This window comes from Patella vulgata, chromosome 6 (assembly GCF_932274485.2).
Source record: "Patella vulgata chromosome 6, xgPatVulg1.2, whole genome shotgun sequence".
NCBI lineage: Eukaryota > Metazoa > Mollusca > Gastropoda > Patellidae > Patella > Patella vulgata.
The window spans coordinates 12,472,238-12,490,473 of NC_065884.2; the positions used below are offsets into that span (position 1 = coordinate 12,472,238).

General features: G+C 36.8%; 2 protein-coding genes across 4 annotated transcripts; one reads left to right on the plus strand and one right to left on the minus strand.

Moving 5' to 3' along the window:
* Nucleotides 1-1,095: 1,095 nt before the first annotated feature.
* On the minus strand, nt 1,096-9,679 carry LOC126825283 (pyridoxal 5'-phosphate synthase subunit PdxT). Of its 3 annotated transcripts, none has more exons than XM_050554875.2 (3): nt 9,535-9,679; nt 5,426-5,772; nt 1,096-1,550 (listed from the first exon to the last, which is right to left on the minus strand). In XM_050554875.2, the coding sequence occupies exons 2-3, from the start codon at nt 5,762-5,764 to the stop codon at nt 1,203-1,205; spliced, it is 687 nt and encodes a 228-aa protein (XP_050410832.1). In that variant the 5' UTR covers nt 5,765-5,772; nt 9,535-9,679; the 3' UTR covers nt 1,096-1,202. The 3 variants fall into 3 exon arrangements, with proteins under 3 accessions (XP_050410832.1, XP_050410834.1, XP_050410833.1); XM_050554877.1 differs by lacking the exon at nt 9,535-9,679 and adding an exon at nt 9,409-9,528; XM_050554876.1 differs by lacking the exon at nt 9,535-9,679 and adding an exon at nt 6,866-7,125.
* LOC126825279 (pyridoxal 5'-phosphate synthase subunit SNZERR) lies at nt 9,566-18,193 on the plus strand. Its single transcript, XM_050554868.2, has 9 exons — nt 9,566-9,716; nt 12,071-12,123; nt 12,515-12,565; nt 14,506-14,606; nt 15,139-15,219; nt 15,742-15,862; nt 16,475-16,621; nt 17,118-17,300; nt 17,656-18,193. The coding sequence occupies exons 2-9, from the start codon at nt 12,090-12,092 to the stop codon at nt 17,949-17,951; spliced, it is 1,014 nt and encodes a 337-aa protein (XP_050410825.1). The 5' UTR covers nt 9,566-9,716; nt 12,071-12,089; the 3' UTR covers nt 17,952-18,193.
* Nucleotides 18,194-18,236: the final 43 nt, after the last annotated feature.

Sequence of the window (18,236 nt, forward strand, 5' to 3'; positions counted from 1 at the left end):
CAATATCAGTAAACACAACATTGTGAGACTCAAATTAGAGTGATCTCCCCTGGGGATACTGGCACTGGACCAAGGAATATACGTTAATCCAAAATATACGTGCTCGGAGTAGAAATTTGATTAACTGACAGTACAGCGTGATCTAGAGATCAAGGAATAGATATTATAATGTTGAACTTCAGAAAGTTGTGTTGACCTTGGGATCAGAAGTGTCACATTTTGCTATTAAGATCAACATGATTGGTATATGGCGTATATGTACTTTGTCTCTCTTGGATTTCGGGTGCAATTTAACGAACAGATAATATCTGGACTTTTTGGGAGACATCTGACCTATAATTGAAACTCCATAACTCCCCTGCACAATAACTAGGTCCAAGTAGAACAAATTAAGGAGGCTCGGTGGCTCAGACAGTAAGATGAAATGAAAAGGGGGAACCAATCAGTAGGACGTTGGCTCGCTCACATGGAGGTCCCGTGTTCGATCCTGGGGTTGGTGTAAGACGGGGGGGGGGTCTGCAAGGGACAACGTATAGTCGTTCGCATGGGACGAAAACCGAGGTCCGGTGTACACATTGGCGTGCACGTAAAAGAACCAATGATAGTTGGAATTAAGCCGTCGTGCCGCTGTTCTGGCAATAATTCACCCATAAAATACTAGTACGTTAAACCCCATTTGAATCAATTACACTGGACCCGGTAACGTTCAAGGCGCATATGAATGCAGATATTCCAAGAGAGTATTCTCTTTCCAATTCTCTCTCGATCCCGTTTTGTTGTAGCGAACCACATTAACGAAAGTATTCAGAGATTCAAGAAACCTGATTTGGATCTGAAAATCTATAAAATTGAACACAGAAAGTGGATACGCAGTCTGAGCAGAATTTAGATTAGGCGGCACTGCAATCGGAGACACCAACTAAGTAGGTATGGAGCGAAAAATTGCTCTAGATAAAATGCGGACATCTGTCTGACGTTTATGGTTAACTTTCAGCCACGGCACCGTCGAATATAATAACTGGAAGGGGGCGTGCCACACTTTTTTGCGGATTACGGAAAAATTCTTGCAAAGAGAATGATTTTATTGTACAGAAAACAAAATGGTGGAGAAATGCAAAAAAATAAATCGCGAGTTAGCCTATTATATAAACTCGATAGAACAGTCTCGAGGTTTCCGACGAGGATTGCTAAATAAAAGAACATCATGTATTAATTGAATTTAAGCTTTTCAGAACCATCTGAATAAAATATCTATGCCACCGGGTATCTTCTGTTAACTCCGGATGGAATGATGTGCAGAGTTGATTCCCTTGTTTTGCTGCCACGATTACAGCAGACCTGTCTTCCCTTTGTAACGTTGCTAGTACTTTAACATCATCACTTGTTGTTTTTATAATAGCAGGTGCACGGATGAAAACTCCGTGGAACAGATCAGATATGCATCCTGGTGTCGAAATTAAATCTGAATCAGTTACTGTCAGATCTGCTTCAAAACTGTTTATCTGTCTGCCAAAATAGTTCCTAGAAACGATAGTATCCATGCATCTCAGCTAAAATAGATTAAATAAAAAAAATAAATCATAATTTAATTAGTTCCGTTAAACGCGTGTGAGAGTTGATCTGGATTCACAGCTGATTGCCCGTGTAGGCAAGAACTTTCTTAGTCCCATCTAGCCTAATCTAATATAGATTACTAATAAGAAATATTCAGCTAAAATTATCAAACTAAGCACATGATAATATTGGGTGATATTGCATGCTGTAGCTTGCTTAAAGCTAATCAGGGCCCTGTTTCACAAAAACTTAAACTAAAATCACTAAAATAGATTTTAACTAAAATCAAACTTAAATTTTAAATTTTAAGCGTTTCACGAAGATCGATTGTAACTTAAAATGCAATTTTAATAGATTTTAGTTAAAATTGCTTGCGCTCGCGCAGTGCATAATTCCGTTGAGGGCACATAGGGTGTGAGCGTACACGCTTCGGAACTGAAAACTGTTGCCAGGTTGAACTAACCGTTACAATACCAATGAGGAGGGTTTCATACGTTGTAACAACATGGTCAGTCAATCGTAGAGAGATGAAATAAATAAGTTAATTGCGTGTTTTTTGTTTTGAAATGTATCAGTTGGTTGGCCTTGAACTTGCATGTCGCTTTCGTGACCTTGGCATTTGATTTACTCGCAGGCTTCAATGGAGATAATGCGTAACGATAAACTAAATCGCTTGGATTTCGTAGTTTTATGGTATTTTGGATAACAGAAACTACTGAGAAATTATCACGAACATGTGATATTTCTGACTCAAATGATTAATCTAGACTAAAATTTTGTCGATTTTTAAAAGTATTTAATAACGTTTAAGCTTATACACGAAATAACCAATGTTCCGGCGATGCCTAGATTTGAAATGTCAGTCCCATTGACACTTTCAATAATAATTTGAAAATGCCAAAGTGCCATACTCCTTATTGGATAATGCCTATCTATCTTACTAAATTAAAATGATTTTTCCCAATATAAAATACCCTTGGCTCCTATATAAATCATCATAACCCCAAAGCCATAAATACTTTGCATATGGCGTATCTAGTATTATAGGACTGACGGGGTTTCGATTCCCCGGTTGTACGTCCAACCTCTTCGGTTTTCCCCGCCCAAGCGAATTATTCAAATAAAACTGAACCATGTGTTAGTCCCGAAAAGCCCCGCCTCTCTCTCTCTCTCTCTCTCTCTCTCTCCCTCTCTCTCATTTTAAACAATTGTAGGCCTACAAATTATTTTTTTTAGACATTAGATATGAAGTGGGTTTAGATTTTTTTTTTGGTCTATCAATTTTTTGAAAATAATATTATTTATACTTGAATCATAGTAATATATAAAATAGTAACTTTGTTTACAGGGGTCTTGAGGGTTTTTTTTTTGTTCTTGGAGTTTTAATTTAGGGCGTCATTTAATTGCTTATATTGCCTTACAATAAAATAAACGGGTGGGCCGCAGCTATATTTCCCATGCAATGAAAAAAAATGAATGAAAATTATTTTTGTGAATGATAGTATGTTTAAATTATACAACCCGAGCCATTGGCAATATTATCATTATTCCAAATATATCCATATGTCGCAATAGATCCCACAACGTAGCTCTAATCAATGTTTGTTAATGTCGTGATTTTAAGTTAGGAGAGGGTGACGGCTGTCCTAAGTTAAAATTGATTTTAGTTAAAATTGTCCCTAAAAAAGCTTTATGAAACGCCTCTATTATAAGTTAAGATAAAATTTTAACTTACAATATTATTTTAGTGGATTTTATCTAAAATGCTTAAAATCATTTTGTGAAACGCATCTATCTTAAGTTAGGATGGAATTTTAGTTTAAGACGATTTTAAGGAGATTTAAGTTTTTGTGAAACAGGGCCCAGGGTTTCAGGGGCACTTCTAATTACCGATAGGAATATTTAGAATGTGCATATCTATAACACATATTTCTTGCGTTATATGTTTCCTTGTCGGTTATTTTTTGTCATACTTTGGGCGCTATTGACAAAAGAGCACACTTGCCGGTGATGAGTAAGATCGGGGTTTTCAGTCTTTTGTGCTACTCGAGAAATGAAATGAAATGGGGATTTAACGTCCTACTGTTCTGCTCCGACTGGGCTAATGAAGTGTGCTTTGGGGGAAATTTTGACCTACTCTTGGGTATTATATCGAATTCCAACTGCCAAGGGATCTTTCACGTGCACGCCATTCGCCAATATGTACACAGGAACTCGGTGTTTCGTCCCATTCGAAGGACTAGACAGCCCTAATTTCTGCGCCGCCACTGACAAGGGGAAAACCACGCCGGGAAATTCCGATCAACTTTCTCGCAAAACCGGGAACGAACTCGCGACTTCCTGGATAGCGAGACAGCGTCTTACTCATTTAGCCACCGTGGCTCCCTGTATTACTGGAGAGCTAAATTATTGTTTCTCGAGCATCAGCCCGTCTTCATTAGCCCAGTATAGGAGCAGAACAGTAGGACGTTAAACCCCATTTCATTTCATTTCATTTCGCGAGCATCAGCGTTCGGGAATATGGAGTGTTATTAAGGTGGTTTCGTAAAGGGATCTGTTGTCCCAAATGTATCGTCTATCCAAAAAGAAGCAATTCTATAATAATTAATGAGTGACTACAGCGTTTTATAGATAGGTTTATCCTTATTGTATTTGCAGTAGAAGTGGCGACGTTAAATCTCATTTCTTTTATTTTGTACGTGTACGTGACATGTTAAAGGCGCAGGGGAGATAACTGGCTTTTAGCTCAACGTTCTGCTCATGACTGCCCATTGACTTCAATGATAAATGACTGTAACATCAATGGCTGTAGCTTTTTGCTCAACATTCCGGTGGTTCCAATCTTTATAGGCACATAGTGGACCGCAATTGGCACTCTCTTCCTCATAATTTTGTAGGGGGTTGCTAGGGGGATTTGATGCTGACTGGGGTCAAAATGTCACCTCCGAAGCAATTATTGCTCTGCAGAAAGACACTTTACACTCCCTATCCCTCAGCTGTAATATCATCAGTATTGCCCAAAACTGCTATGAAATTGCAAATTTGATCCCTTTTCTTCAAATCTAGGTCAAAGAGTCATCAAAAAATGCAGGAAAAGGGAAAAATTGTCTATGTATAACTCAAACTACATTCGTAGGGAAATAATTACTAGCCTCAATCCTGCTATGAGAGAGAGAGACATAACCCCGAAACCGGAAGTGGTAGACTAACGCCACCTGGCCTATGTTACTCCCCGGTCCGAGCTACCCCTATACCCCAAATTTCAGACAGAGAAACGACAGTCACAAATATTAGTATAGATTCGCTTACGCGCAGGGTTCTTTAGCAGTGGACAGGCGACCCTACTCCTTATCAAGTAAGACCAGGGAATCGAAACCAGGCCAGTTGACTCAATGGCAGAACTTATGATACAATGCATGCACAGGCGCTAACCATTCGGCCCCCCCCCCCATTCATACAGTGAAGATGGACATTATAGACTACGTCATACATTGAGCTATGAGAAAGTCCATTACAGGGCTTTAAGCTATGAGCCACATTTTGTCAACACAGCGGCGCTACGTGGTACTTTTATTTCGTATTCCAACTGTCAGGGGTTCTTTCCGTGAACACCCACGTTTTTTGTAAAACCCGAACGACTACAAACTGACTGCTCTGCACCAATGAAAACGGGGAACAATCCTGGAGAACTTTCTCGGCCACCACCGAGGGCGAACCCGAAACCTCCTGGTTAGCAATCCAGCGTAATACTCACTGAGCCACCACGACTGATAAGATATCTCACACATGATTAGCTTGTAGTTAATTTCAACCCTTGATTTTAGCTCCACTATAATTCGTTTTACTGAGATTTTGAATTTGAATAACTTACTGATACTTGTCCACCTTGTTTCTGATGTTCTGTTTCTTTAGCTAATAAGATCATTCCAGCACATGTTCCCCATGTAATATGACCATTTCCTTTTACCCACGACCTTAATGGTTCCTCCATTTCATTTCTCTTTAGAAACAAACTAATCGTTGTACTTTCTCCTCCGGGTATTATGATGCCATGAAGATCATTGGTGATATGGCTGGGATTCCGTATTTCAGTGACGTTGACGATGACGTCATTTAGTTCTCGAGCTGCTCTTACCAAGGATATCTTGTGTTCTAAGAAGGCACCTTGTACCTCTAGCACACCAATGTTAATCATCTGAGTTCCAGTCATCTTTTACTCTGAAAAAAAGGCCAGAGTAAAGTTAGTAATTATTTAACCGTTAAAATGTGTTAGGGTCTGTTCTGTGTCTAGAGTTATTAATTCGTTTTGAAATTGCGCTCACAGGGATAGCATAAAATGTGCCTTGCTTTGCCCTTGCCAATCAGCCAGTCAGACAGACATGTACAAGCATGGGATCAAAACCGCGTCATTTAACTCAGTGACAACCTTAGGATCTAATGCGCATGCTTTATACCACTTCATACATATTCTCATGGTGTCGGTTCATGGTGTTGATATTCGGTTTATAAATAGTCTAATTATATCAAGATCTTAAAGTTCCCATTTCTACTTTGCGTTATATCCGGAACTTGCGTATAGACGTTCAAACATATAGCAAAGATCATTACCTAAAATTATATTTGCAATCTATTTAACTTATTTATATCACCTTCTACCAAATTGTCAAAATTTAGTTCACAATATCAGTGCCTAAATTTTGGTCTAAATTTTAGAATACTTGATCCAGTTAATTTTTAAAACACTTGCTGATAACAGGCCTAAATATTACTACTACTGCAAAAGCACGCTAAGTTAAATATGTTGATATTTATGCTTTATTTAAAGTAACATTATCATCTAATTATCTCTTGAAACTATTTGTCCTCATAGATTGTGCTTTTTCACAATCCGACCCTGGACAGTAATTGTCAGACTAATGAATGTCAAGCTAGTGTTTATCTTGTACAGTCCTGGGCCTGTAGTAACACAGACTTCACTCAAAATAAACTATACAATCAATTCAAGAAAAGGAGGAATATTTCTAAACCGTTGAGTGAAAAATGAATAGCTACGGCACTTTATGTTTGACATTCAAACCACATATTATACATGTATACGTACTCAGATAACGTTTCACATGTTATATAATGTACTGCACAATTAAACCCAATGTCGTATACATACAAATATCATTTTTGTGTGAAAAGATAATAGCTGTTGTACAGTGTCTTGAATATTAAAGGTACATTATGTAAGAGCTACATCTGCACATATGTTAGACATTTATTTACATGATAAGCCAATTATCAACTATTAAGATGTTTGTCTTACCAGGAATAACACTGCAACAGTTCAGTTCTACATTTTTATGTCAAGCTGGAGATATATGGTTACAATGCACAATAAATTACATTAGCTTTTTTAAAATTAACATCTTTCTCTAAACCCCCAACTCCTGTAAAAGTCTAACCAGCATGGCTAGTCTCGGGGAAACTGCTACATCATATACATGTATGGTCATCTAAAAAACCAGGGCCATTTCTACCCTCTTTGAGAATTCAGCGACAGTCTCTAGGAACTAAGATGGTCATCTGTCCGGAACCTAATCATATCTGATCTTAAAGGGCACTGCAGCCTCTTTTATATGACCCACATTGGTATTGGCCTTGAAGTCTATCACGTTCAGATCTGTGCAATTACTGATATGATTGGATACTAAGACAAATGATGCAATAGGAATTTTCCAACACAAGTGACGGCATGATACAATTTTAACCCATCAAAACATGATGTAAACATCATGTTTATCGAGCTATGGAACATTTCATGTATCAAAGTGTCATAGGTTTCTGTTATTCTCAATTTATCTCAAAACAGTAATTTGACGCATACATATACTAACATTGCAATTAACCAAAGCAGATAATATTGCCAATATCTATTCTTATATTCACCGAAAACCAATATCTGTTAATACAGAGCATAATATACCTCCTATCAATATTGTTACACTGATCGTAATCTTTAAAGGAGAGAAAGTCTGTTGCTGGAAGCCCCGTTAACTTTAACATGTCGTTAACTTGCCGTTATATTTAACGAAGGTGTTGGGCTCCGTTATTTGTTTAACGATGGCATTAGTCGGCTGTCAGTCGAAGCATACTCTTAGCAAAAAAAGCCTATTGAATACCTATGTAGTTTTCTATAGAATTCTATAAAACACTGTAGAGGGTTGAGGTGGGTGGCTATCCCATTTTCTATAGGATTAATTTCCATAGTATTCTACATAATTTTTTTTTTTTTTTTTTTTTTGGGGGGGGGGGGGGCTGTAGGAAATAACAGCCGCAGATATTCCACAGTTTCTGTAGTCCAAATCCTATAATTGTTCCTACAGATTTATGCTAAAATTTCTATAAGAAAATACTTTAGTATTCTATAGATGTTTTTATAGTGTTTTGAAGGTTTGTGTACAGATTGCACAGTTGTCCCTATTTCTGTCGTTTCTTGTTGTTATATATGTACATTGAATTTATAAATTTAAAAATCAGCCAATGACCAAACAGTCTTCTCTTGGATTAACTTTAAGCAGTCCGTTAGCAAACGGATGAAGAAATTGACTTTCCAGCAACAGAAATTTAACGGACTATTAAACGACACGTTAGCAAGATAACGATCGGTTAGAGTTTAACGGATCGTTAAAATAACTGTGGTTTGAGCGACCGGTCCCAGCTCTTTATCTAAATCTTACATAATGCATCTTTAAAGCCTATTAGCGTATACATACCAGTTTTATATAGATGTTGCAACGTGGATAAAAGTCCACGTGTTATATCGTTCGTAGGCCTAGTATCTCAATACGTTTTTTTTTTTTTAAAAAACCACATATAATGACCAAATCCTTTAGAGAGAGAGCGAGAAATGGGGTTTAACGTCCACTCGACACAAACTAGGTCATTTCGGGACTAACACATAGTTCAATTTTATTTCAATAATTCGCTTGCGCGTAGGGGTCTTTAGCAGTGGGTGGAAACCGGAGGATCCGGAGAAAACCCACGAGGTTGGACAGGCGACACTCCTTCTTGTCACGTACAACCGGGGAACCGAAACCGAAACCAGGCCAGTTGACTCAATGACGGACCGTGCAAACCATTCGGCCATCCACCCCCACCCCCCCTTTTGAGGAATTTAGCTAGTAACTAGACAGGGCAATAAACTACTACACAAACTTGTCGATATATGATTGCCCTAATTACTAAACTAGCTAGAAACGCCGAGAGAATTTTTCTTCCACAAGTATATAATTATAGTTTATTAACTAAATGTTGCCTTGTCTTTTCAGACAGGGATGCATATCATTATATCGTCACATATTTCTTTTCTCAAAACATTTAAAGGGTGGTCCAGAAGAAAACTAGTACACAATTTAAAGTGGAATAATTAAAATGTATCATACCTATATCATTAACATTTCACATGCACAATATGAAAGTTTGTCAACTTCTCTCTAAGTTGCAGGTCCATTGCTCGAATAGTGTTAAACTAGTATGAATTTTAAAAAAGAATGTCAATTAAGTTTTGCCGGATAGGGAAGCCGGGTTTTTTTTCTGGGCCACACAATATATATATATATATATACATATCTACCTTTAGCTTGGCTATTGTCTGCAATATCACCTCGTTGGAAGCGGACGTTAAATAAAGCTATTTCACACACTTAGATTGGCTAAACTAAAGATTTAAAACATTGGTATGGTAACAATATAACTGTATCATTTACTTGATAAAGATGAGAGTTTCCTTGTCGAAACATCACATAGTAATTAATTCAATAACTATATATCATTAATATTATACCATGTGTTAAAATTTATATCTACCTTTTAGAGATTTAAAACGCTGGTTTTATAACAATATACTAAGCTTTATATAAAAACAATACAGGTATTATATAATACAAATTAGCGCAGCGTGGATAAGTAGGTGTATATATATACTGTACATACCTATGTGTCCTATTTTATCAAATGATGTAGATAAATACCGACATAGATTTATGTCATAACAGATAAATATATTTCATCAGTCTCGTTTTAACTGGAACGGTCAGCTAGTGAAGGTCAGTTATTCTGCGTGTTGTAATCCAACTTTGAAGAAAATATTCATTTTGTTTCAAACCAGAATCGAGGTAAGATGTCACATTGAAATGATATGGTATAATAATAATGAAGATATTACTTATAGAGACTCCATAAATATGTCTTCATTTCTTTTGCGCATTTAAAATAACGTGTCCCGGTTACTTGATCTGAAAAGTTTCCACTAAAACTGTGAAGTAAATGGCATTCATTCAAGTCCTCAAATGATTGTGGGTATTTTTTCCTTTTGTATACAGACTCTTTTTGCATTTTTTTTTATTTTTTTGCTTGTTGTTGATGTTTTTAATGAATTAGCATTAATAATATCTTGATTATTTGTTTACGTATGGTTTAATTTTATTTCAATAATTCGTTTGCGCATAGGGGTCTTTAGCAGTGGGAGGAAACCGGAGGACCCGGAGAAAACCCACGAGGTTGGACAGGCGACCCTACTCCTTGTCACGTACAACCGGGGAATCAAAACCACGCCAGTTGACTCAATGAAATACTTTACGATACAGCGCGCATACGCTAACCATTCAGCCATCCAACCCCCCTACTGGTAAATAGAAAACAAAGTGTGCAATTATCCTTATTCGATCGATCGGAGCCGCGGTGGCTTAGTAGGTGAGGCGTTGGTAAGTTAACCGGGAGGCTTCGTATTCATCTGGATTTTCCGGCGTGGTTCCCCCATCACTGTTAAAATTATATGTTTAATAAAGAATCTCCTACCAGTCTTTTTTGATATCAAAAAATATCAACACAAGTTGATAAAGTAACAAAAAACGAGGCTCTGCCGAGGTTTTTTTTTTTTTTACTTTATCAACGAGATATCGCAGTAGATTATGAAATATATCACACAAGCGATATCTACTGTAGAATGTATTATTGGGTGATAATTACAGTTATAAGTATAGTAAAAATACAGTGCCGGATTTGTCAGATCACATGGTTTGTTAACTTACATTTAAAACGATGTAAATGCATATAAATACAAGGCTTATGTAAAATTACATCAAACTGAATGTAGTTATACAACCATATGCCAGTTTACATTATATGGGCTGTATATTAACAAAAATGTCGTTGAAAATATTATTTTTACAGAAAATTGTAAATTTACAGTCAAATAGTGGTAACATCGGTTATTCCCCCTTGACTACATATCGAATTTTGCGCAAAATATTTACTGTTTTGTCAGTTAGTTTAGTCCATTTTAGAGAAATAGGTTATTCAAAATCTGAATGCACCGAACTGGCTAATAAAGACAGACATATGCAATAGATTGGGTTGTGTGGGACATTTTGCTTGGACGGTGTTATGTCACCTACTCTTTCCATTGCAAGGAGCAGAGCAGAGGGACATTAAATCCCCATTTCATTTAATTCCTTTACGTCTAGAGTGTGGTTTCTATCCCTGGCGTGAGCGTATGTGGCTTGGAGATAGGGGCGCCTTCTCAACCTCGTGGGTTTACTCCGGGTACTCCGGTTTCCTTCCACAGGAAAGACGCGTGCGCTAAAATAAAAAAAAAAGACAACTTGTCTGCGATATCACCTTCGGTGGAAGCGGACGTTAAACACTAAGAACAACAACTAATTCCTTTACATTATCGAATGTTGTTTTACATGCTCGGCTGAAAGGTCCGCAAAACTTTCTGTGTTCGCCAGGATCGGTCCTGGGATTATTTAGCCAAGCCGGGACAAACATATTCCTTTTAGAAATCTTACTATGGCAAATTACATAATATGTAATTCTACAATAGTTATGCGGTATTAGTACATAAACTCTGTCAAAATACACAATATCTTTTTGTTTTTAATGTTATTGTACAAATTTATGTAAATTAACATTATGGTGAGTTTACATGTACTCCATTTACATACATGTAATTTTACCTTGGATGGATAATAGCTAGGAGTAAAGTTACATTACAGACTGTGAAATAACATGAAATATGGCAATATTTCTGCCAGTTAAAAAGGGTAAAAATACATAATAATTTTAACAGTGTATAGATTCCATGTTAGTTCCAGGGGCCGTGCGGCATTAACATTAAGTGAATGTCTTGGACTCTTGGCATAATATATCCAAGAAACATTTGGTCCTTATACGCCTCCATTAGAACTTAAATAATCCTTAATTATTTAAGTTACGTAGAGGCTTTTGTAACTTTGACGATCATTTCCGAATGCCTCTATAACGTCAATAGCTGAAACAGACAAATTTAAAAATCCTTTACTGTACAATTAAGGGCTTCGGAGACCATTTCTTTTATAACAACCTCTGTTGTATATCGAGTAATTTTATGATCATTCTCTTAATTAAAGAATGCCAAAGTTGTTCCCTCCTGAATTAATTATGCTTATTGATGATACTGCAGTATCATTTTTTTTTTCATTAACAGGCAATTACCGCATTCCAAAATGTCACAAACTGTGAATGGCTCCACGGAAAATGGTAAGTCTTTGGGCTTCAAGCAATGAGATTTTAATAGGAAAGTGTAACGGGGGATTTTTCTGGGCCCGCCCATCTATTTTATATCTTAAATCATTCACAGATCAGACGACAAGAATAGTCAGCTTTTGACCCAAAGAGTGCCGAGTCAGTTTGCATTAAATTAATGCTACAAATTCAAATTCTATTCTAGGTGTCAATGTTACTTATTTGATAAACTAGTATCTTGATAATTATTAACATTGTTCATTCCACTCTAGGTATCAATGTTACCAATTTGATGAACTAGTATCTTGCTAAATGTTAATAATTGTGTTCATTCCATTCTATGTATCAATGTTATCAATTGATAAACTACTATCATTATATGTTAACATTGTTCATTCCCTTCCAGGTATCAATGTTACCAACTTGGTTACCTCCCCTGAAACAGTTGTTAAGACTGGTAGGTATTAGAGTTGTATTTTTAAAGTTACAATTTCATATTTTCTAAGAAAGTCAAAACATAATTATTTCTATGTCTTTTGCTCAATAGGTTGTCAACTCACTATTATACGATCATAGGTGTCATTCTCACACTTAAAACTCATTTACACCGGAAATAATAACAAAATTACCTCCCAATTATCTCCCTTGTTTTCTATTCTCCACCATGGAGTAGTTATCCTCAAACGTTTGAATTTGAAAAGGAAAATGATATTTTTGCCAATTTCTCAACTGGCAATAGTGAATTATAGGATTAATAGGATTATTCTTTAACAAGGTAGGACTGTTTATAGATACCATCTATTTTAAGGCTTTATTTTAATAAATTTTCAAAATATAACGTAAAAATATGAAATTGCAACTTTAAATAGCATTCTGCACACATAGATCCATCTACTTAATACTTTCTCAAGCTGTGCCTAGGTTTAGTATGCTTAAATAGAAGTAAGTACACGATGACAGCGCTTCCCACAAACAAACCGATGAGACAAACCTGTATCTGTATTTGTGTTTGAAATAATCAACAATGCATTCTAATTTAATAATATTCAAAACACTAGCTTTAAAGTTGTTAACACTATAACACTGGTAGGTATTAAATTTAGATTGTCTTTTTAAAGTTATTTAACGCGAGTAACCTTTTGTTCCATTTTATATGTCGTTGAAATTTAAATTTAGACTGTGATTTTTATATGTCATTGAAATGACATAGAACTCATTCTAATGACCATCACGATTAGCAACTCTGTTTAATTTTATTCATTGTTGGCCAATGCTGTGTTAGACATTGGGCCTGCTTGATTTGTCCGCCGAAAGGCTAACGTTTAGAATACGAAAAATTTAATATCATGGATTTAGCTGTTCAGTTATCAAAATTCATTGAAAAATATACTTGTTCGTCTCAAGACCTTATATATAAACCCTGTGTATCAATCGGATGTTAGCTTTGGCCTCTAGAGCGTCCACAAGCAATTATGGACGTCGGACCGATGGATGGACGGACGGACAGGGCGACGACAATATACGACCACATTTCAATGTGGGCATGTAAAAACAATATTCATGAAAGCATTACTATAAGTAAGTGACCACAAAATAATACAGAAAATTATTTGTAGTATTACCGAAAAAAAAATAAATAAATGACATATGAACATCTGGTTTTACGAAGCCTTAATTCAACTTTAAAGCATTTGGTTTAATTTTAACGCTTTAATATTCGTGTTTAATGGCATTCCCAACTAACGTGAATTTTTATCTCGTTGACATGTTCACCATCTTGCGCCGGTGATCGCCGCTGCCGACAAAGCGGCGCATTCGGCGTACGCCGCGGCCGAATTTTTGTCGACTTCCTGTTAAATCAAGTGACCTCGTCGGGGAAACTGCCGAACTGTGGTCAGCCGGTATGCGCCGGTATGGATAAATCAAGCAGGGCCAATGTCTGTTAAAGGTGAATTCTTTCGTCCGAGGGTTACAATTCAATCATCTATGCTGCGCCATAATATAATGTTGTTCGCTGAATGCCAAGATGAAAAATGCACCCGAACATTTAAGTAATATGCATATTTCTCGCAAATTGGTGATTGCTGCATTCGTTTCTATTGGTTTCATCCGTTATTAGATATTTACAATACATAATGTTATATTGTGGCGTTTATATAAAATAACATCTGTATAACATCTTCTGTTAGGTACTTCCTGTAAAATGCTGTGAAAGGTACAAGCCAAAGAGTGTGCTGAGAATGTAATCAAATTAATTTTAATTATGTATTCAAGGGCGTCTATAATTGGTGATTGTCGCGTTGCGTGTATGTGACAAAATAGCATTTCTTCTGCGACTATTTATCTCATTTAGGAATATTGTTATTAAAATCTATTTTTTTTATTTGGCTTTCACAGGAACGTTTAAAGTAAAAGCTGGTTTAGCTCAGATGGCGAAAGGTGGTATTATAATGGACGTCACCACACCGGAAGAAGCTATCATAGCAGAAGAAGCTGGGGTACCTATTTTATATTTAGCTATAAAAAATCTCAGGATTTATAATGATTATTAATAATAATAATAATAGGAACTAAAAGCTCTTGCTCAAATAATAATGCATGTTTAAATATGCATGTTTTAAGTCTGGATTTGAAACAGTCAATAGAAGGACCACTTTTGATGAACACGGAAAGGTGGTTCCATTTTAATGGAGCAAGAAAACTAAAATATCTTGTCCAAATTGTTTTCATTCTCCACCTTGGGGTTACTAACTGTATTTTATTTATATCACTTAACATTCAAAAGGCCACCATTTGGGGGATTGTTAATCGTTTGTGAGCTACGATATATTGTGAAAGTTGAACCTGATTCAATTTTGTTCCGTAATTACAAATATGTGAAGAGTTGACAATTTCACATTAGACATTCGGTGTAAACGTTATAAATACGCGTGCGCCACGTATAAATGTTGAGTATACTCTTTTTAATTTGAATGAATCTAATGCCGGGGATTATCTGCCCTTTGATAATTTGTCTTGTATTGTTTCTAGGCATGTGCAGTAATGGCGTTAGAGCGTGTACCTGCTGATATCAGACGAGATGGTGGTGTAGCAAGAATGACAGATCCAAAGGTAAGCCCCGTCTTCATTAGTATACGTTTAACCCCATTGTTTTCAGGGTAAGCATGACACATTGTGATACTGCCAATACAGTGGTTATTATCAGTTCGATTATTTTGTAGAAGGGAGTCGCGGTGACTCAGTGAGTAAGACACTAGCTCGATGAGTTGGAGTTATCAGGTTTGCTACCGGTGTTGGCCGAGTACGTTCCTCGGGATTTTGCGGAGAGGTTTCCCCATGTAAGTGATGTAGGGGGGAGAGGGCGAAAAACGGAGTTTCGATTCCACATGTGCGTGCACGTAAAAGAACCCTTGAAGTTGGAATTCGAAATAAGAGCAGGGCGTCGCTGTCCACACGGAATTTCCCCTATAGAACATCGTAGGCTATAGCACATGTCCATCTTTATTAGCACAGTAGGTGACGAAATGTAGGACGTTAAACCCCATTTCATTTCCGTTCAAGAACGATATCATACTAATGCATGTTCAGTAGTAAGCTAAATACATATCCAAAACATACTATTTCTAATTTCAGAAAATTCGTGGTATTATAAAAGCTGTAACAATACCTGTAATGGCCAAGTCTAGAATCGGCCATTTTGCCGAAGCACAGATATTAGAGTCATTAGGAGTGGATATGATTGATGAATCGGAAGGTATGTTTCCTTTGTAGAGTTTAACAATAGTTACGGGATTGTTTTAAAGACTGGCCATCACTGTTCAAGAGTAGCGCCTGCGAGGCTGACATGGAGGGAATGAAAGCGAAATGGAGTTTAACGTTCATTCGACAGAAACTAGGTCATTTCCGGACTAACATATAGTACAATTTTATATATTATGTAATTCGATGGTACGTATAGGTCTTTAGCAGTGGAGAAATCCGAGAAAACCCACCAAGTTGGGCAGGCGACCCTATTCGTTGTCACGTACAAGGGATCAAACAACTTGACTCAACAATATCCCTTATTATCAAAATCGCAAGCGTTAGACCATTCGATCACCAGACCCCACCAGGAAAATGCACCTAGTCGTTCGGATGATACAAAAGAACTGAGTTCCACCCATTGATCTTGCAATTCCGTAGAGAGTTTGATACCATAACCTCTAATCATGGAACTTAAAGTTCTCGAAGCACTGGGAAAAGATTATAAAAAATCTAAATTATTAGAAAAGTTCACATAGCTAACGCATTTTTGTTTGACGTTTGTATTTCGTAAAATCATTAAAAATACAGATCAATTCTATGCAGTTTTTAATTTCTGTTCCAGTGCTGACACCGGCTGATGAAGTGAATCATATTGATAAACATCCATTCAAGGTACCGTTTGTCTGTGGTGCTAGAGATCTTGGTGAAGCTTTAAGAAGAATAGCTGAAGGTGCTGCTATGATTAGAACTAAAGGTGAAGCTGGAACAGGTACGTTTACATCCAATGCTCTCCGGTTTCTAGCAGGATTTCAACTATTAATTAATGGACCAGACATTGTGAAGAAACTAAAGTCTGTGATCAGCATTTGAGGGATTGTTAATCTCGCATCAACTATAATATTGTGAAAAACTGACACAGTTATATGGGACAACAATCACTGGTTTATTATACACAAGCACAACGTTTCGATAAGTATTCTCTTATCGTTATCAAGCACTGTGTCAGTTTTGTTATGTTTCCAATTGCTAAATGCCACTAAAGGATTATATAATATTGTGATCGTCGAAGCTCTAAAAAGGGAATATGAGTCTGAAAAAAGTTCAATTCCCTTCAGTCCAGTCACCATTGATACCCCGAATTTTCACGATTCTTTTGCCCACTATAACGAAATTAATATCCTATTTCCTCCACTGGGCTTTTAAGAATAATTAGTCAATTACCTTAAACACGAAACGATTGTCATCAGGTGTATGTAATGTTACAGGTGATGTATCAGAAGCTGTTAAACATGCACGTACCATCAATAAACAGATCCAAATAGCCAAATCACTAGATGCTATAGAGATATATAACTATGCTAAGGAACTTAGAGTACCAGTTGACCTCTTGAAGAAGACTGCTGAACTTGGACGACTTCCTGTGGTTAATTTTGCTGCTGGTGGACTTGGTAAGTGAAATTTCTACTCAGTGTTTATAGTCATGAAACAAAGTAGCCTACTGATTTTCAACGCTTTCCGATAATTACTACTAGAGTTATAGTCCTTGTAATCTATTCCAATGAATTAAATTAACGTAGAAAGAATAAGTATCGGCGAATCACCTCATTACTTGTCGATAGTGTAGGTAGTGCGTCGGGTTTCTTTAATTTGTAAGACGTTACAGCGCTCTTTCGGTTTTAGACGACCCATCCTTTCCAGACGTCTAAAATTATATCAATGAGACATTTAAAGTGGTTACAACCCATTTTGTCTTAAGTCAAACCGAATTGTTTTCTCAAAATCCCATTTTCGTTTCTGTTTCAGCAACACCAGCGGACGTTTCTCTTTTAATGCAGTTGGGAGTGGATGGCGTCTTCGTCGGTTCTGGAATCTTCAAGAGTTCTAATCCATCCAAACGAGCTCGGGCCATGGCTCAGGCGGTTACTCATTACAAGGAACCAGCTATATTGGCAGATCTCAGCGAAGATCTTGGTGATGCTATGTTTGGTGTTCCGGTAAATAAGCAAAGATCGGTTTCCTGTGAAGCACCCGATCAACAAAAGATCTGGAACGCAACTCTAGGCGATCCTTATCAATGGGCTAAAAATAATGCTGCTTAATGATTTCATTTGATTGCGAAGAATGATTTGAAACAATTATACTCATGCATTATTGATATCTCTTAAAAATTCCTCCTTTACTGAAGATTGATACGAAGTGTGTGCATTTGAGCACTGTGGATATTAAAAATGGTGATGTCATTTTTAGATTAGATGCAATGTTTTACTAAACCTTTGTCCAAGCTGTTTAAACAGTAATTTATACTCTTTCATGCAATTGAATAAATAAATGGAATACCGAATGGCAGTGGTGCCATTTTGATTTTTACAGGGGTAATATTCCCC